A 15374-nucleotide genomic window follows, 5' to 3' on the forward strand; every position below is an offset into this window, starting at 1 on the left:
GTGGTTTTTTCCACCTGCCTCTGAGAGCTGTTGGGAAGGAGAGGTGGGAAAATGGCTGTGCGCAGGTGCAAAGGGTGATAAGCGTGGGCAGGGGGAGTAGAGTCCCCTCTGGCCAGCCCCAGGGGCTTAGTGGAATCCGTCTGTGACTCTGCCCTTACAGACCCTGCCATGGAAACAGTGTGACAACCCCTGGAACACTGATCGCTGCTTCTCCAATTATAGCCTGGTCAATACCACCAACATGACTAGCGCTGTAGTGGAGTTCTGGGAGTGAGTGGGGACTGGGCACAGGGCTGTGGAGGGTGTGCCAGTGGGTGTCAATGGGGGGGGGGGGCTGTGGAGGGTGTGCCACTGGGTTCAGCGGGGGAGGGGCTGTGAAGGATGTGCCAGTGGGTGTCAACGGGGGGGGAGGGGGGCTGTGGAGGGTGTGCCACTGGGTTCAGCGGGGGGGGGGGGCTGTGAAGGATGTGCCAGTGGGTGTCAACGGTGGGGGGAGGGGGGCTGTGGAGGGTGTGCCACTGGGTTCAGCGGGGGGGGGGGGCTGTGAAGGATGTGCCAGTGGGTGTCAGCAGGGGACTGTGGAGGGTGTACCAGTGGGTGTCTGCAGGGGGCTGGGGAAGGTGTGCCAGTGGGTGTCAGCGGGGGGCTGGGGAGGGTGTACCAGTGGGTGTCAGCAGGGAGCTGGGAATGTTGTGCCAGTAGTGTCAGTGGGAAGCTGTGGAGGGTGTGCCAGTGGGTGTCTGCACAGGGGGCTGGGGAGGGTGTACCAGTGGGTGTCAGCGGGGGACTGGGAATATTGTGCCAGTGGTGTCAGCGGGGGGCTGGGGAGGTTGTGCCAGAGCGTGGCAGCAGGTAATGTGGCTTTTCCTTCAACTATTTATCCCCGAATGTTTGTTGAACACCTGTTGTGTGCCAGGGTAATTAGAGACCTGAGCGTGCCAACAGGCATTGATAGCCTCAAATGATCCATACTGGTAGGAGGATATACAGGGTAGGAGAGATGCCCTGGGCCAGCCCGCAGGAGCATGTTGCTGCTCACTGTAACAGGTGGAATGGGGGGTCAGGGGGACACGAGAAAGCATGTGTGTGCCAGCTCAGTGAGGGGAGCAGCTGCAGAAGGTGCCAGTGAGGGACTGTGCTGAGAAGCAAGGGCAAGCTGTGGCGCGTGGGAGGGCTCAGGTCCAGACAAGAGGGTCCTGTGTGCTACAAGGTCTCAGGCAGGAGAGTGACCAGAGTGACTAGGTGGTCCTACCTGGGATTTAGGAGGATCCCATAAGGCTGGGTAGAGCAGAGTAGAGGCGCAGTAGCCCAGGAGTCACAGTTGACCCAAATCCTGCTCCTGCTAGACAGTCTCCAGGGTGAGTGTCATGGCTCCAAGGTCCCTGTCCAAATTACAAGGTCATGGTGTCATCAGAACCCCCGAGGAAGGTGTGATCTGTGTCGGAGCCCTGGTCACTCACCTCTTGCTGGCCTCATGTGACCCTTTCCTTCTTCCTCCGTCCCCAGGCGCAACATGCACCAGATGACGGATGGGCTGGACAAGCCAGGACAGATCCGCTGGCCACTAGCCATCACGCTGGCCATTGCCTGGGTGCTTGTGTATTTCTGCATCTGGAAGGGTGTTGGTTGGACTGGAAAGGTAGGAAAGTGTGTGTCTGCATAATGGGGGCGCACAGGAGAGGGGACAGTTCTACAGGAGAAGGTGTGTCCTGGACCAGGGCTCACCTACAAGCTCCATCTAACTTTAGTTAAGGGCTTTCAGCTCTCTGTGCCTCGGTACAGTCCTGTGAAATGAGACCAGCCAGTGCCAGGGTCACAGATGCCACTGGGCTTGATGGAGCCATCACTAGATGGCAGGTGTTCCTCTAAGGTCACGGAACCAGCTTCCCCTGGCACTTGTTCTGTGCCACCCTGTGCCCAGTACAGGAACCCAGGATGCCATCTTTTATCCTGACCCATGGATGAAGGGATGGATGACTAGTGGCACATATCCCCAAGTTCATATCCTTGCATGATAGCAAGTTGGCTCTGTGACCATGGGTGTGTCACTCTGTCCCCCTGAAACTCATTTTTCTCCTATGAAATAACACATACCCGGTGGTTCATTGGCACCCGTCAGGGTCTGCAACATTGTGGAGGGTGCTTGTCCTTTCCTTCTAATTACACAAGTGCAGGCAGGGATCAGGCTGGCTCATCTGGCTGGAGCCATCTGGACGCTGGCTCAGGAGGGCAGCTGGCCTCGAGTTTTGTTGGACAATGTGGAGACAGAGCTAGCTGACTTACTCCTGACTTTGGTCTAAAGGGAGCAGAGGTGGTACACACTCGTGTTGCAGTCTAGTAGGCCCTGGGACCCTCCAGGTCCTCAGATCCTGTGCTGGAGTCAGGAGACCCCTCATCTATCTCCAGGACTAGGGCGAGCAGAGGCAGGTTTTCGGGCCCTCCTAGGTACCTCCAGGAAGCAGAAAAGTAGGGGCTTTGTTCGGGACTTCAGAGAAGAGTTAGAACCTCAGCTCCCCAGGGAACAGCTGTGTGGAGTGGGATAAGTCCCAAGACCACTCTGAACTTCAATCCCCTCATCCATTAGTAGCTGAGGGACAATCTATGCAGAATGCTAGCCGATACCCTCTACGTGGAAACTCGGTGTTTAATAGCAGTTTTAACCATTGGTGGTGGGGAGGGGCGCCCAGAATTCTTATCAGAAACATAGAGTGGGGAGCCTCCTTCCTGTATCAACTGGGGATGTTGACCCATCTATCTGTCCCTCAGCAAGTTTCTATTGAACACCTACTGTGTGCTCAGCCTCCTGCTGAGTGTGGAGAATAGGGAAGTACAGACAGGAAATGTATTAGGCATGGCCTGTGTCCTCATTCTACCAGCCTTTTTGCTCATTGGGGTTGAAAATCACACCCATTTGCTAGACAAACAAAAACAAGGCTCAGAGAAGGTAAGAAATTACCCAAAGTTACACAGCCTGCTGGTTCTACTGATGATGAGTGCTCTTTTTTTTTTAAGTTGGGTTTTTTTTATTGTTGTTGTTTTGTTTTCATGGTTTGTGGCTACTTTTTCTAATACTGAGGGATCTCAGAGTCCAATAACAGAGACTAAGGTAACTCAGTATCTACCCATGCTTACCATCCCCAATGTGGGGAATCACATCAGACTTGGGAACAATCGAGATTGCAAAGAGCTCAGTGCACAAAGCAGTTTCTTAGACAGAAGGCAAAGTTTAAACATCTCTGCTCAACATAGAGGCCACCATACCCTGCTAGTTGCAGTTCCATTTCCAGAAGGTTCTAAAGCAATGTAAGTTGCAAGCTAGGAAAGGTTGATGGTATTAGATTTAGTAATTGCATGGCTGGAAGTTTTCCAAGCGTGAAATAACACTTTTTCAAATTAAAAAAGAAAAATTGTATACAGACAGGTTTTGTGTTGTGTTTAGATCCCTGTATAGCTGGAAAATCATGGAGGAGGCTGGCACTGCCCAAAGGACTTCTGTAACTAAAGATCATTTCTTCCTGAGACAGTGAGGCAGCCTTTAAGACCTGAGCAGGAAGGTATTCTAGCTTCACACACGTCGAAGAGGTGACACAGTCATTTGAGCCCTTTTTGCAAGGACGTGCGGTCAGCCACACAGAAAAAGTGAAGAACTGAAATGTTGAATGATTGTCCGACATCTACAGAGTCCACTGAATGCTCTAGGCACTGGGAAACAGAGATGTCAGCCTTGTGTGGCCTGTCCCTCACGTAACTGATAGGAGCTGTTTATGGGACCTTGTGTGTGTGTCAACATGGACTTTAAACTTTCCCTGATGTCATATGTGTAACTTGGATAATATGGAAATAAAAAATAAAAAAAAGAGGTGGGGGCTGGGTATGGTGGCACACATCCCTAGTCTCAGCCCTCCAGAGGCAGAGGAAGGTGGTTCTCAGAATTCCAGGCCAGCCAGGACTACGTAATGAGATCTTGTCTCAAAGAAAAACAAACACACAAGCAAACAAAAAAACCCAAACAACAAGATTAAAAATTAGAACTCACTCCTGTAACCAAACACTGAGAACGAGGAGGCAAGGGGATCACTGTGAGTTCAAAGCCAGCCCTGAGCTTCACAAAGAATTCCAGGCATGGGGTGTGGCCTCTGGCAGGAGGTGGAGGGTGGAGAAGTGTCTCTCACAGAAGGTATCTCACTCTTGGCCACAGACAGGTACCAGCCTCATACACCTAGGAGGAGGAGGAGGAGGGACAGAGGGAGCAAGGAGAGAAGACAGGAATAGGGGAACGGGCACTGAGACAGTGATTCAGACTCCATGGAGGGGCTTCAGAAAGGCGGGCACCCCTCGCAGGCTAGGAATCCTGGTTAGGTTGAGGCTCCCCGAGGGGGAATCGATCAATCTGGTGCTGTTTTGCTCCTAGGTGGTCTACTTCTCTGCCACGTACCCCTACATCATGCTTATCATCCTGTTCTTCCGTGGAGTGACGCTGCCTGGGGCCAAGGAGGGGATCCTCTTCTACATCACGCCCAATTTCCGCAAGTTATCGGATTCGGAGGTGAGCGCCTCGCCCCTCCCCACCCCACTGGGTCCGCGGGGTCTAGAGCACACTGCCGCCCTTAAGTAACTGAGCATGTCAGGTGGAGCTGAGGACTCCTGGGTAGGCGAGCTACGATGATTCTGTACTTCATCGGTTCTGAGGTTCTGATCCTCTGTCCACAGGTGTGGCTCGACGCAGCCACCCAGATCTTCTTCTCCTACGGGCTGGGCCTGGGGTCCCTGATCGCTCTTGGAAGCTACAACTCTTTCCACAACAATGTGTACAGGTGTGAGGGGGCGGGTCCTGACGTTCCTTCCTGACCACGCCCACCATCACGCCTTCCTGGGAGAGGCACTTTGAGGCTAGGGCCCAGGAATGCTTGCCTACCTCTCTGCCACCTTGCCTACCCCAGTAATTCACGCCTGTCTCCGGGCACTCTTGTCACACACTGGAGGCCGTGCTTTTCATTTAAGACTACATTCCTTGTGGAACCCTGAGGCCATACCTTCTGTAATCATACCTGCCCTGGCTCTTTGCATATTAGGTCCCTCCTTGCCGTCTTAGGTGGCCCCTTCCTTCCTACCCTACCCTTCCTGTCTTGCTCTGAAATTGCCCTTCTAGGACCACCAGACCTTGTAGTTTCTCTTCTAGAACCTTCTTCCCTTCCCTCAGAAGTCACTGCCCTCTGGTCCCACCATCCTGTAGTCAAACCCCGCCTCACCTCACGGGCTCCCCCACCACGTACCTCACGGGCCCTCCTGCCCTTCAGGGACTCCATCATTGTTTGCTGCATCAACTCCTGCACCAGCATGTTCGCCGGCTTCGTCATCTTCTCCATCGTGGGCTTCATGGCTCACGTCACCAAGAGATCCATCGCTGATGTGGCAGCCTCAGGTTAGCCCTTTACCTGGGGAAGGCAGGGCTTGCCGCGATGGTATTTGTTGTCACGAGGATGCCTGCGGGTCCACCAGGGACGTGGTCAACTCCAGGATACAAAGCTCTTCAGGCTAGACTTGGGTCATCGCTCTAAAAACATTGGCTCTGTGGAGGTTGTGCCCACTCTGTTCCCATGGTCACCAGTACCAAAGACTAACCCCTTTTCCCTTTTGCCTAAGACAAGCCACAGCAGGAGGGAGTGTGTACCTGTCAGAAGCCCCTGAGGTTCAAGGGAGGGAATGTGACTTGTTCCTTGGGGAAATGGGTTGGTCATGCTCTCTGCCGAGGTTCCTGTCTCACCTACAGGGAACTCCTGGAACTTCCAGACTCTCGCTTCCCCTCCCCCACCCCAGAACCACACCTAGGAAGATCACAGTCCGGGGTCTCCAGACCTACACTCCCCCAGGCCCCAGACAGACATTCCACATCTGATTCACCCAATAGCTTCCCACTTCATGAAGGGTTCAGCTGTCCTAAGTGAAACAAAAGCCCCAGCCTCCTCCTACCCTCCCCCATTCTTCACAGCCCCAGCCTCCTCCTACCCTCCCCCATTCTCCACAGCCCCAGCCTCCTCCTACCCTCCCCATTCTCCACAGCCCCAGCCTCCTCCTACCCTCCCCCACTCTCCACAGCCCCAGCCTCCTCCTACCCTCCCCATTCTCCACAAGCTCCTGCATCAGCTCTAGTATCTGCCCTCCACCTACCTCCTTCATGTGTCTTTATTCAGCCTCTCCATGCCCACACTGTCCCTGCCACTGGACAGGTCCCATGGTCTCTCGCTGAAAGTCGGCCACAGCTCTGTACCACCTGTCTTCCCTCTCAGTGCTGACTCTCATTGCTTCCTAAGGGAGACCGGTGCACACACAAGGGTACCCAAAGGATGAGCTGAGATCACAATGAGCAAATGACGGTGTGGGGGGTGTGACGGGTGAGCTGTGTGTGTGTGCTGGATTGTCAGGTGTGCCGGGTGTCCCAATGTGCCAGGTGTGCTCTGTGTATGTGTGTGTGTGTGTGTGTGCTGGATTGTCAAGTGTGCCGGGTGTCCCAGTGTGCCGGGTGTGCTCTGTGTATGTGTGTGTGCTGGATTGTCAGGTGTGCCAGGTGTCCCAGTGTGCTGGATTGTCAGGTGTACCAGGTGTCCCAGTGTGCTGGGTGTGCTGTGTGCTGGATTGTCAGGTATGCCAGGTGTTCCAGTGTGCTGGATTGTCAGGTGTACCAGGTGTCCCAGTGTGCTGGGTGTGCTGTGTGCTGGACTGTCAGGTGTGCCGAGTGTCCCAGTGTACTGGGTGTGCTGAGTGTGTGTGTATATGTGTGTGTGTGTGTGCTGGGTTGTCAGGTGTACCAGGTGTCCCAGTGAGCTGGGTGTACTGTGTGTGTGTGTATGTGTGTGCTGGGTTGTCAGGTGTGCCGGGTGTCCCAGTGTGCTGCATGTACTGGTGGCACTCAGTCTCTCTCTTTCTTCCCTCTGTTTTGCCCTCCACAAGGCCCTGGACTGGCATTTTTGGCATACCCCGAGGCTGTGACACAGCTGCCCATCTCTCCCCTCTGGGCTATCCTCTTTTTCTCCATGCTGCTGATGCTGGGCATTGACAGCCAGGTGAGCCCCCCACAGCACCACAAGGACCCCCATCGGGTCCAGCCTGGTCTTGGTTAGCCCCCACAGTGCCAGGAGGGCTTGACCCCAGACAGTCCTAGCCCTGCTGACTGGCTATAGGCCTTCTATCTTCCCTTACAAGGCCAGGTTTTGAGTGGGTGGGTGGGTAGAGGCTGGCTGCCTCAGGCGGCTGACCTTATCCTTCCCCCAACAAGTTCTGTACCGTGGAGGGCTTCATCACTGCCCTGGTGGATGAGTACCCCAGGCTTCTCCGCAATCGCCGTGAACTCTTCATTGCTGCTGTGTGTGTCGTGTCCTACCTGATTGGTCTCTCTAACATCACCCAGGTAAGCTGACCAGCATCTGACATACCTCAGATTTTCCCTAGTTATTTCTTGGCACATCTTTTCATGTCAGGAAACACGTTCACTTCCAAGACCCAAAGCTCTCCAGCCCTTGGGCCTCCTTCCGCAGAGTTAGCCTTTGCCACCATCTTTTTCTGCATGAGCACCATCATGACAAACCCTATGCACATCACTGAGATCCATGGAACCCCAGACTGATGGGAGAAGCAGAATTTGGACTAGAAAGTGTAGGATAAATTTAGAGAATATAGTATCCATCCTAGCCATAACCACCTGCTTCCTGGAGGAAGGGAAGAGAGTGATGAAGGGATGGGGTGATGAGGGGATGGAGATGTGGGGATGGAGGTAATAAGAGGATGGGGTGATGTGGGGATGGAGGTGATGAGGAAATGGGGTGATGAGAGGATGGGGTGATGTAGGGATGGAGGTGATGAGGAAATGGGGTGATGAGAGGATGGGGTGATGTGGGGATGGAGGTGATGTGGGGATGGGGTGATGTGGGGATGAAGGTAATAAGAGGATGGGGTGATGTGGGGATGGGGGTGATGTGGAAATGGGGTGATGTGGGGATGGAGGTGATGAGAGGATGGGGTGATGTGGGGATGGAGGTGATGTGGGGATGGAGGTGATGTGGGGATGAGGTGATGTGGGGATGGGGTGATGTGGGGGTGGAGGTGATGTGGGGATGAAGGTGATGTGGGGATGGGGTGATGTGGGGATGAGGTGATGTGGAAATGGGGTGGGGTGATGTGGGGATGGAGGTGATGTGGGGGTGGAGGTGATGTGGGGATGGAGGTGATGTGGGGATGGGGTGATGTGGGGGTGGAGGTGATGTGGGGATGGAGGTGATGTGGAAATGGGGTGATGTGGGGATGGAGGTTATATGGGGAAGGGGTGATGTGGAGATGGAGATGATGAGAGAATGGGGTGATGTGGGGATGGAGGTGATGTGGGGATGGGGTGATGTGGGGATGGGGTGATGTGGGATGTAGATGATATTGGGATGGAGGTGATGGGATGGGTGATGAGGGGATGGAGGCTGAGAAGGTAGAGGCTGAGGAGACTGAGGGGATGAGCAAATGAGAGGATGGGGGAGATGCAGAATAAGGGGGATGGGGGAATGAGCTTGCAAATGCTCACAGGAATGAGTCAAAGTCAAGTTGGAAGTGGAACTTTAGCAGGGACCTGTGCCAAGTCCCCTCTGTTAATCTCAGAGAGAAATGCTGTGCACACCTGCTGTGGGATAACATGACCCCTGGATTCAGCTGTTATCATGATGGACGCTGTCATGTTGGCTTTCTAGGGGTCAAAACTAACAGACATTAGCTTCTTTCTGAGCAGAAGGGAAATGGATAGTAGGATGAGGAGTGACCAGCAGGGGCTGGGGTGGGGGTCTACCTCAGACAAGGTAGCTGGTGGAGTCCTCTCTAAACAAGTGACCCTTGAGCTGAGGTTTAGGGATGAGGCAGGGTCAGTGCTGGGTTGGGGAGGGGAAATCTTAGGGAAGCAGGCAGAATGGGCACAAAGGTCCTGCAGTAGGAATGCATCTGGGGAGCTATAGGGACAAGAGGGGGCCCTTGTGGTGGAGGCAGACAGTGGGAAAGTGGGCGGGTTGTCAAATCAGACCTTGCCGGCTTCGCCATTAGATTTGATTTAAAACATAGCTCTGCCTATTGTGTTGTGTGAGTCAGGAGAGGGTTAAAGCAGGAAAGAAGAATCACTGATACATGCTGGTGATGGCTCAGCTGCTTTCCAGACATACCGAAAGTCCACTGGAAATGGGGCGTCTTCCCCTTCCACCCAGACAGTGAGCAGCCACAGACCCTAAGTGCTTGCTTTACTCCGCCCTCAAGCTGCCCTGCTGCAGTGTCTAATCCCTGCCTCACTGGGCTCTTGGGGCTTGGGAAATGTGTACAGAGATGGAACTGTCTGCACATCATCCCTTTGTCTCTTTCAGGGGGGCATTTATGTCTTCAAACTTTTTGATTATTACTCTGCCAGTGGCATGAGCCTGCTGTTCCTGGTTTTCTTTGAGTGTGTCTCCATTTCCTGGTTTTATGGTGAGAACCAGCCCTCTTCTGTGATTTATACACCCATCATCCATCATCCATCCATCCATCCATCCATCATCCATCCATCCAATCATTGTTCATTAATGACATCTTGACTACTAACCCTCTATTTTGCCTTCGAAACACTTCCACAAGCTTAGTTAACACAGGTGCTAGCTACCCTATTTAGAAGTGTGACTGAGACAGTTGCATACACTCATTTAAAATGCAAGCCAGGGGCTGCAGAGGTGGCTCAGAGGTTCAAAGCACTTGCTGCTCTTGCAGAGGATCTGGGTTCAGTTCCTGCACCCTCCCCTCATGGAGTCTCACAGCCTCCTGTTCTAGGGACCCAGTTTTTTTTTTCTAGCCTCTATGGACATAGCACGAGCATGATGCAGCATACATGTAGACGAACACTAATACACATATGGTAAAAATAAGTAAATCTTAAAAAATAAAATGCAAGCCATCATGGTTTCATAAATTTGAGGATAAAAAGATTGGTTCGAAATTTTATTAGCGGCTGGCAAGATGCCTCAAAACACTTGCCACCAAGTCTGGCCACCTGAGTTCAAGCCCCTGAGCCCACCTGTGGAGTGAGATAAAGACTCCCCCAAGTTGTCCTCTGACTTCCACCTGTGCCTCACGACTCACAAACAAAATAAATAAATGTGGGGGGGAAAAAGAAATTTTATCTGAAAAACTATACAATTTTTTAAGCCATGGACTTAATGACTGCAAGACTATGTATGATTCCAGGTGTGAACTATTTTAGGACAAATCACAAAAGAAAAATCTAAGTTATTTGTTTCTTGCAGGACCAAAATTCCCCAAATGACTGCCTAGGAGTCCAGAGATCAAAGAATGTCTTTCCCAAATGCCAACTCTCTCAGCAGGATGTGCCCTCTGAAAGAGCTCAGCACTGCCCTCCTCTTCCACCTGCACCCCATCACCCTCTCCCCACACTCTGCCCTCTTCCCTCCTGATGGGTCTCCCTGCTCTGTGGCTTTCCACAGTAAGCATGGACCTGCTCCTTTCTGAGCGCTCCAGGTTTTTCTTTTATTGTCATCGATTTACTAAATGTGGACTTTCTTCACAATCAGTTTCTCACAGTAAGACCACCAGGGGGAAATGTGCCCCCTGGCAAAGCCACTGAAGGCATAGTTTGAACAGGTGTCTGTGGGTGGGGTGCTAGGCAGGCCTGTCTTTATGTATCCTCCTACTTCATATTCCGGTGCTATACAGTTGAGTAAAACCAAAGCATGTGTCCCATGTAAGAAACAAGGACACTGGGGTTTAAAGAAGTGAGGGACTTGCTCACGGCCACACCTGAAAGAGGTGGTCTAATGGGGTCCTAGACCACGGTCCTGCCTTCTGCTCTTACTCCCATGTCACAGGTGTCAACAGATTCTATGACAACATCCAGGAGATGGTGGGTTCCAGACCCTGCATCTGGTGGAAGCTGTGCTGGTCCTTTTTCACACCCATCATTGTGGCGGTAAGGATGAGGCTTGACTAACCTCCGTTGCCCTGAGTCACTGAGAGAGAACCGAGCTCGCCTAGCTCAGCCTAACCCAGGAGTCCAGGTTCCTAACGCAAAGAAGCTTCTCTTTCTCAGAAAGTCTCATTCCCTCCTTGAGGGACACTGAGGTCCTGAGAACTCTGGCAGGGCACCTCAGGTCCTTGAGATGGGGACTGGGCCGCTGCCTATATTGTGTATAAGATCATGGTGTCCTTTAGGCAGGGCCCCCTCTGCAGGGTTTTTTCCCAGAAAGGCACTGTAGGTGCCTCGTGTCAGGATAGCTGCGGTGGAGGTAGGGCCTTGCTGGGTCCAGCCCTAGGGACTGACTGTCATGCCCTTCCCCATCCACAGGGCGTGTTTCTCTTCAGCGCTGTCCAGATGACACCGCTTACCATGGGGAGCTATGTGTTCCCCAAGTGGGGCCAGGGTGTGGGCTGGCTCATGGCCCTGTCCTCCATGGTGCTCATCCCCGGGTACATGGCCTACATGTTCCTCACCCTAAAGGGCTCTCTAAAGCAGGTAAGCCCTTCTGCAACTTGGGGGGCTCAGGGTCTACTTGGGAAGGCCCGAGTTGGCAAGGCAGTGCTATTTCGAGTGACAGAGTATACCTCTGAGTCACTGGGGACCTGCCTGGGTGGAGGAGGATTCGGGTGGCCTCCTAGAAGCCTGAAGATAAGCCAGACTAAGTAGTAGAAGCAGAAAGAATATTCTTAGGCGGGTAGGATGGGAAGTACAAAGGTCAAGGGATCAAAATGCCCTGAGGTGAGCTGGAGGGAGGTCAGTGTGGCATCAGAGGACCAGTGTGGAGCTTCTGGGTCATGCAGAAGAGAGCACGGTGTTCTGGCCGGGTATCCTCCACCGTGTAGGACATTTGGCTCTCTACTGAGGAGACTGGAGCTGGGTTTGGTGGAGGAAGGAGGGATGGAAGGGGCTGGTCCCCACTGCAAGGAGCCTCACCACCACCCTGCCCACAGCGCCTCCAGGTCATGATCCAGCCCAGTGAAGATATCGTGCGCCCCGAGAATGGTCCTGAGCAGCCGCAGGCTGGCAGCTCAGCCAGCAAGGAAGCCTACATCTAAGGGTGCAGCTCCCTCATCACCCCAACACTGGCACCCTGGCCTGGCAGTACCCACACCCCTTGAAGACTGAAGATGCTCTCTGTCTCCACCTACCTCAAGGGGCGGGTCCAGACATCATCACCATGCAGAGAGGGGAGATGGGGGACAGTGTGCTCTGGGTGGACCCTGCATGGCCATCCACCCCTGGGGGCTTTCCCAGAGGCCTGGTGACTTTTCCCTCAGGCCCCACAACAGGAGCGGGTGGCTGGCCTTTGTAACTGCCACAGTAGCTCATTTTTATGCTACCAGAGAGGGTGACAGCTGAGGCCACACACTCCTGGCTTGTAGTCATATTCAGACTGTTGTCCTATGCCCCAACCATAGACTGTTATCCAGACATTCCTGTCCACTTTGGCTCTGAACCGGTCATAGACCAGAGCTATGGCATTTTGTTCGTGCCCCCTGGGAGCCAGTCTCTTTCCTTCTCACTTTCCTCTTCCCGAGGCAGCTTCACAGATCCACCCCTAGACAGACACCTCGGAGCAAAGCGGAGAGGGTCCTCTGTCCCTGTGACCCTGTGACCCGGGCAGCTCAGTGTCTCTTGTCCCACCTCCCCAATTGACATTAACAGCAGCCGCCTATCCAGAAGGGCCCTGTGTGCTGAGGAGAATTTAAAAAAAAAAAAAAAGCCACAAGAACAATTGCCTTTTTTTTGGTCACCATTCCAGAACTTTCCCCAAGTGGGAGCTGTGATCCTTCTGAGCTGCCCAGGTTTGCACAAACAATGGCCAAGGAAACCAAGGTGAAGGTTCTGTTTAAATCAAGATGAATCCAGCTGGCCCTGGTTTCCCTCTTAGATTGTCACTGCCACTCAGTTCTGCCGTCCCTCCTCACCTTTCTGAAAACTCCTCAGATGCTGATGACCGCTAATGGAGGAGGGTTTATCCAGAGACTGCCCACCCTACCCCGACACTGAGCTTCCCTTGTTAACCTGCTCCAAAGGGAAACGTCACACGTCCCTTCTGGCCTTGGGCTTCTGTGTAGGTGAATCCAGTGGAGACAATTTCTGGAAAGCTCCAGCAGCTCAGCCTCTCTCCTCTGCCGAGAGGATGGGCTCCCATGTAGCAAATCGTATGTCGTGTCCCGTAGCGCCTTAGCTCGATAGCTCACAAACTGTGTTTATGACTAATCCTTAATAACTATGGTGAATAACTGTGACCGTGGGTTTTCCTTTGAATCTCTTGTCATTCTCATCCAAAAGTGACCAGCACACCAGTTTCTTGCAATAAGCTATCTCCCTCAGAACATTAAGCACACTGTAGAGAATGCAAACACGTATGCACATAGAAAAGCACACACATGCACACCCCTCCTCACATGTGGCATTTAGCGTCCCGTGTGAAACTGTGTAGGCAATCGACCAGTTTTTCTCGAGGACACCTGTAAAGGGGTCCCGTGGTTAAGGAGTCTGCCTGCCTGGTGGAGACTCTGCTTGCACAGGTGTCTGTCCTCAGAGTCCAGGGTGTGGCATGCAAGGACCCTCCACTGTGTCTCGTGGCCCCATCCCTCCTCCCGCCTGTGTTTGAAGCCCTTTAGGATGAGGGCAGGAAATTTCCTTCTTGCTGCTTGTTGTTCTTAGATGTGAAACTGAGAACGAGTCTTTCTGAGATAAATGCAGTATATTTCATGTGTGTAAGCACCTCTGAGATGTTTGGCAAGAAATCCCCCGATTTCCACCCAAACTTACCTTATAGAGCACAACATTAAAGGTCGTACAATTACTGTGAGAACTGTGACTATGTGTAACTTTTCTTTTTTAGTTTTTGCCCAGAGGGAAAAAAAGATAATTGTATTATCATATATGCTTTTTTTGCAATAAGGATTTATTCTCAGACACCAAGTAAATTTATCTCTATATAAAAAGTATATGTAATATATGACTATTCAGACTATATACAGAGCCTGTTTTAAAAAAAATTACAGTATTATTTAGTAAAATTATCTGTTCTATGGACCAAATGTAAAATATTTATACATGAAGATGTGTTTTAAATGTCTATAAATGATATCACAACTAGAGCACGGGCGTTGTGTAAGTTTCTAAGACTTTAGAAGAAAAATAATAAAGGTTCTATGATATTCACTGTATTAGTTGCTTTTCTTTTGCTGTGGCCACGACCAAAACAACTTTTAGAAAAAAAGGTTTATGGGGCTTGTGGTTTCAGAGGAATAAGAGTCCAGCATGGCGGGGAAGCAGTAGGCATGATGGCAGGAGCGGGAAGCTAAGGCTGACATCTTGAACCACAATCACAAAGCAGAGGGTGCAAACTGTAAGTAGGCGAGGCTGTTTACTCCCAAAGCCCATCCCCCAGCGAGGCCCCTCCTCCAGCAAGCCATCCCCCAGCGAGCACCTCCTCTAGCAAGCCATTCCCCAGTGAGCACCACCTCCTGTAAGTTTGTACCACCTAAACTTCCCCAAGCAGCACTACCAGCTGGGCACCAAGAGTTCAAATGCTAGAGACTCTGGGAGATAGTTCTCTTTTCTTTTTCTGTTTTTAATTTGTGTATTCATTCATTTGTTCATTTATTATATATGAGTGCTCTGTCTACATGTGCAGCTGCATTCCGGAAAAGGGCATCAGATCCAATTACAGATGGTTGTGAGTCACCATGTGGTTGTTGGGAATTGAACTCAGAACCTCTGGAAGAGCAGCCAGTGCTCTTAATCACTGAGCCGTCTCTCCAGCCCTGGTAGCTCTCTTTTCAAACCACCACACCTACTGAAGACCTTCCTCTCTTAGGGGCGGGAGCATACAATAGTCTCTTTCCTTGACACAACACAACAAGGACACAAACTAACTCTGTCCCAGACCAAGAGAGATTTGGGCTCAAAGTCCACTTCAGTGAATCTGGGCTTCCCTCAAAGACTGAGCAACACAAGAAGGAAGTCACGCAGAGCTGTGTGGTGGAGCCACACTCAATTGTGTCAACCAAATAAAGATCTAAGCTGGAGGATGATCAGAAGCACATCTGTGTCATTGACTTGACGTGTTCTTCAGAATTGTAATTTTTTAATCGCATTTAGAAAAATGTGAGTTTGGCAGAGATGTTGCAAGAATAGCTAGACTGGACTCCGAGCTATGCTTCATCCGGGGCACAACAGTTGTAGGCATGCCATATTCTCTGACTCTACTCCACCCCACCCCTGCTTCCTCCTTCTTCCCTCCTCTGTCAATCAAATCAGTCTGGGCTGAGAAACATCTATGACTAACACGGAACAAGGGGCTTACTAAGGGATATAGTCCTTAGATAATTATGAG

General features: G+C 51.8%; 1 protein-coding gene across 2 annotated transcripts in view; it reads left to right on the plus strand.

Moving 5' to 3' along the window:
• Slc6a1 (solute carrier family 6 member 1) overlaps window positions 1-14202 on the plus strand; it is a 34160-nt gene extending 19958 nt beyond the window's left edge. For both annotated transcript variants that reach the window (XM_041640000.1, XM_041640006.1), the window contains exons 6-16: window positions 161-270; window positions 1507-1639; window positions 4412-4546; window positions 4711-4814; window positions 5298-5422; window positions 6949-7061; window positions 7274-7405; window positions 9381-9483; window positions 10872-10972; window positions 11348-11515; window positions 11971-14202. In XM_041640000.1, coding sequence (XP_041495934.1) covers window positions 161-270; window positions 1507-1639; window positions 4412-4546; window positions 4711-4814; window positions 5298-5422; window positions 6949-7061; window positions 7274-7405; window positions 9381-9483; window positions 10872-10972; window positions 11348-11515; window positions 11971-12075 — 1329 coding nt within the window. In that variant the 3' untranslated portion in view covers window positions 12076-14202. The remainder of the gene's footprint in view (window positions 1-160; window positions 271-1506; window positions 1640-4411; window positions 4547-4710; window positions 4815-5297; window positions 5423-6948; window positions 7062-7273; window positions 7406-9380; window positions 9484-10871; window positions 10973-11347; window positions 11516-11970) is intronic.
• Window positions 14203-15374: the final 1172 nt, after the last annotated feature.

The sequence above is a fragment of the Microtus oregoni genome, unplaced genomic scaffold (genome assembly GCF_018167655.1).
Source record: "Microtus oregoni isolate MIOR12 unplaced genomic scaffold, Mior012 000002F_ref0000024, whole genome shotgun sequence".
In the NCBI taxonomy this organism is placed as follows: domain Eukaryota; kingdom Metazoa; phylum Chordata; class Mammalia; order Rodentia; family Cricetidae; genus Microtus; species Microtus oregoni.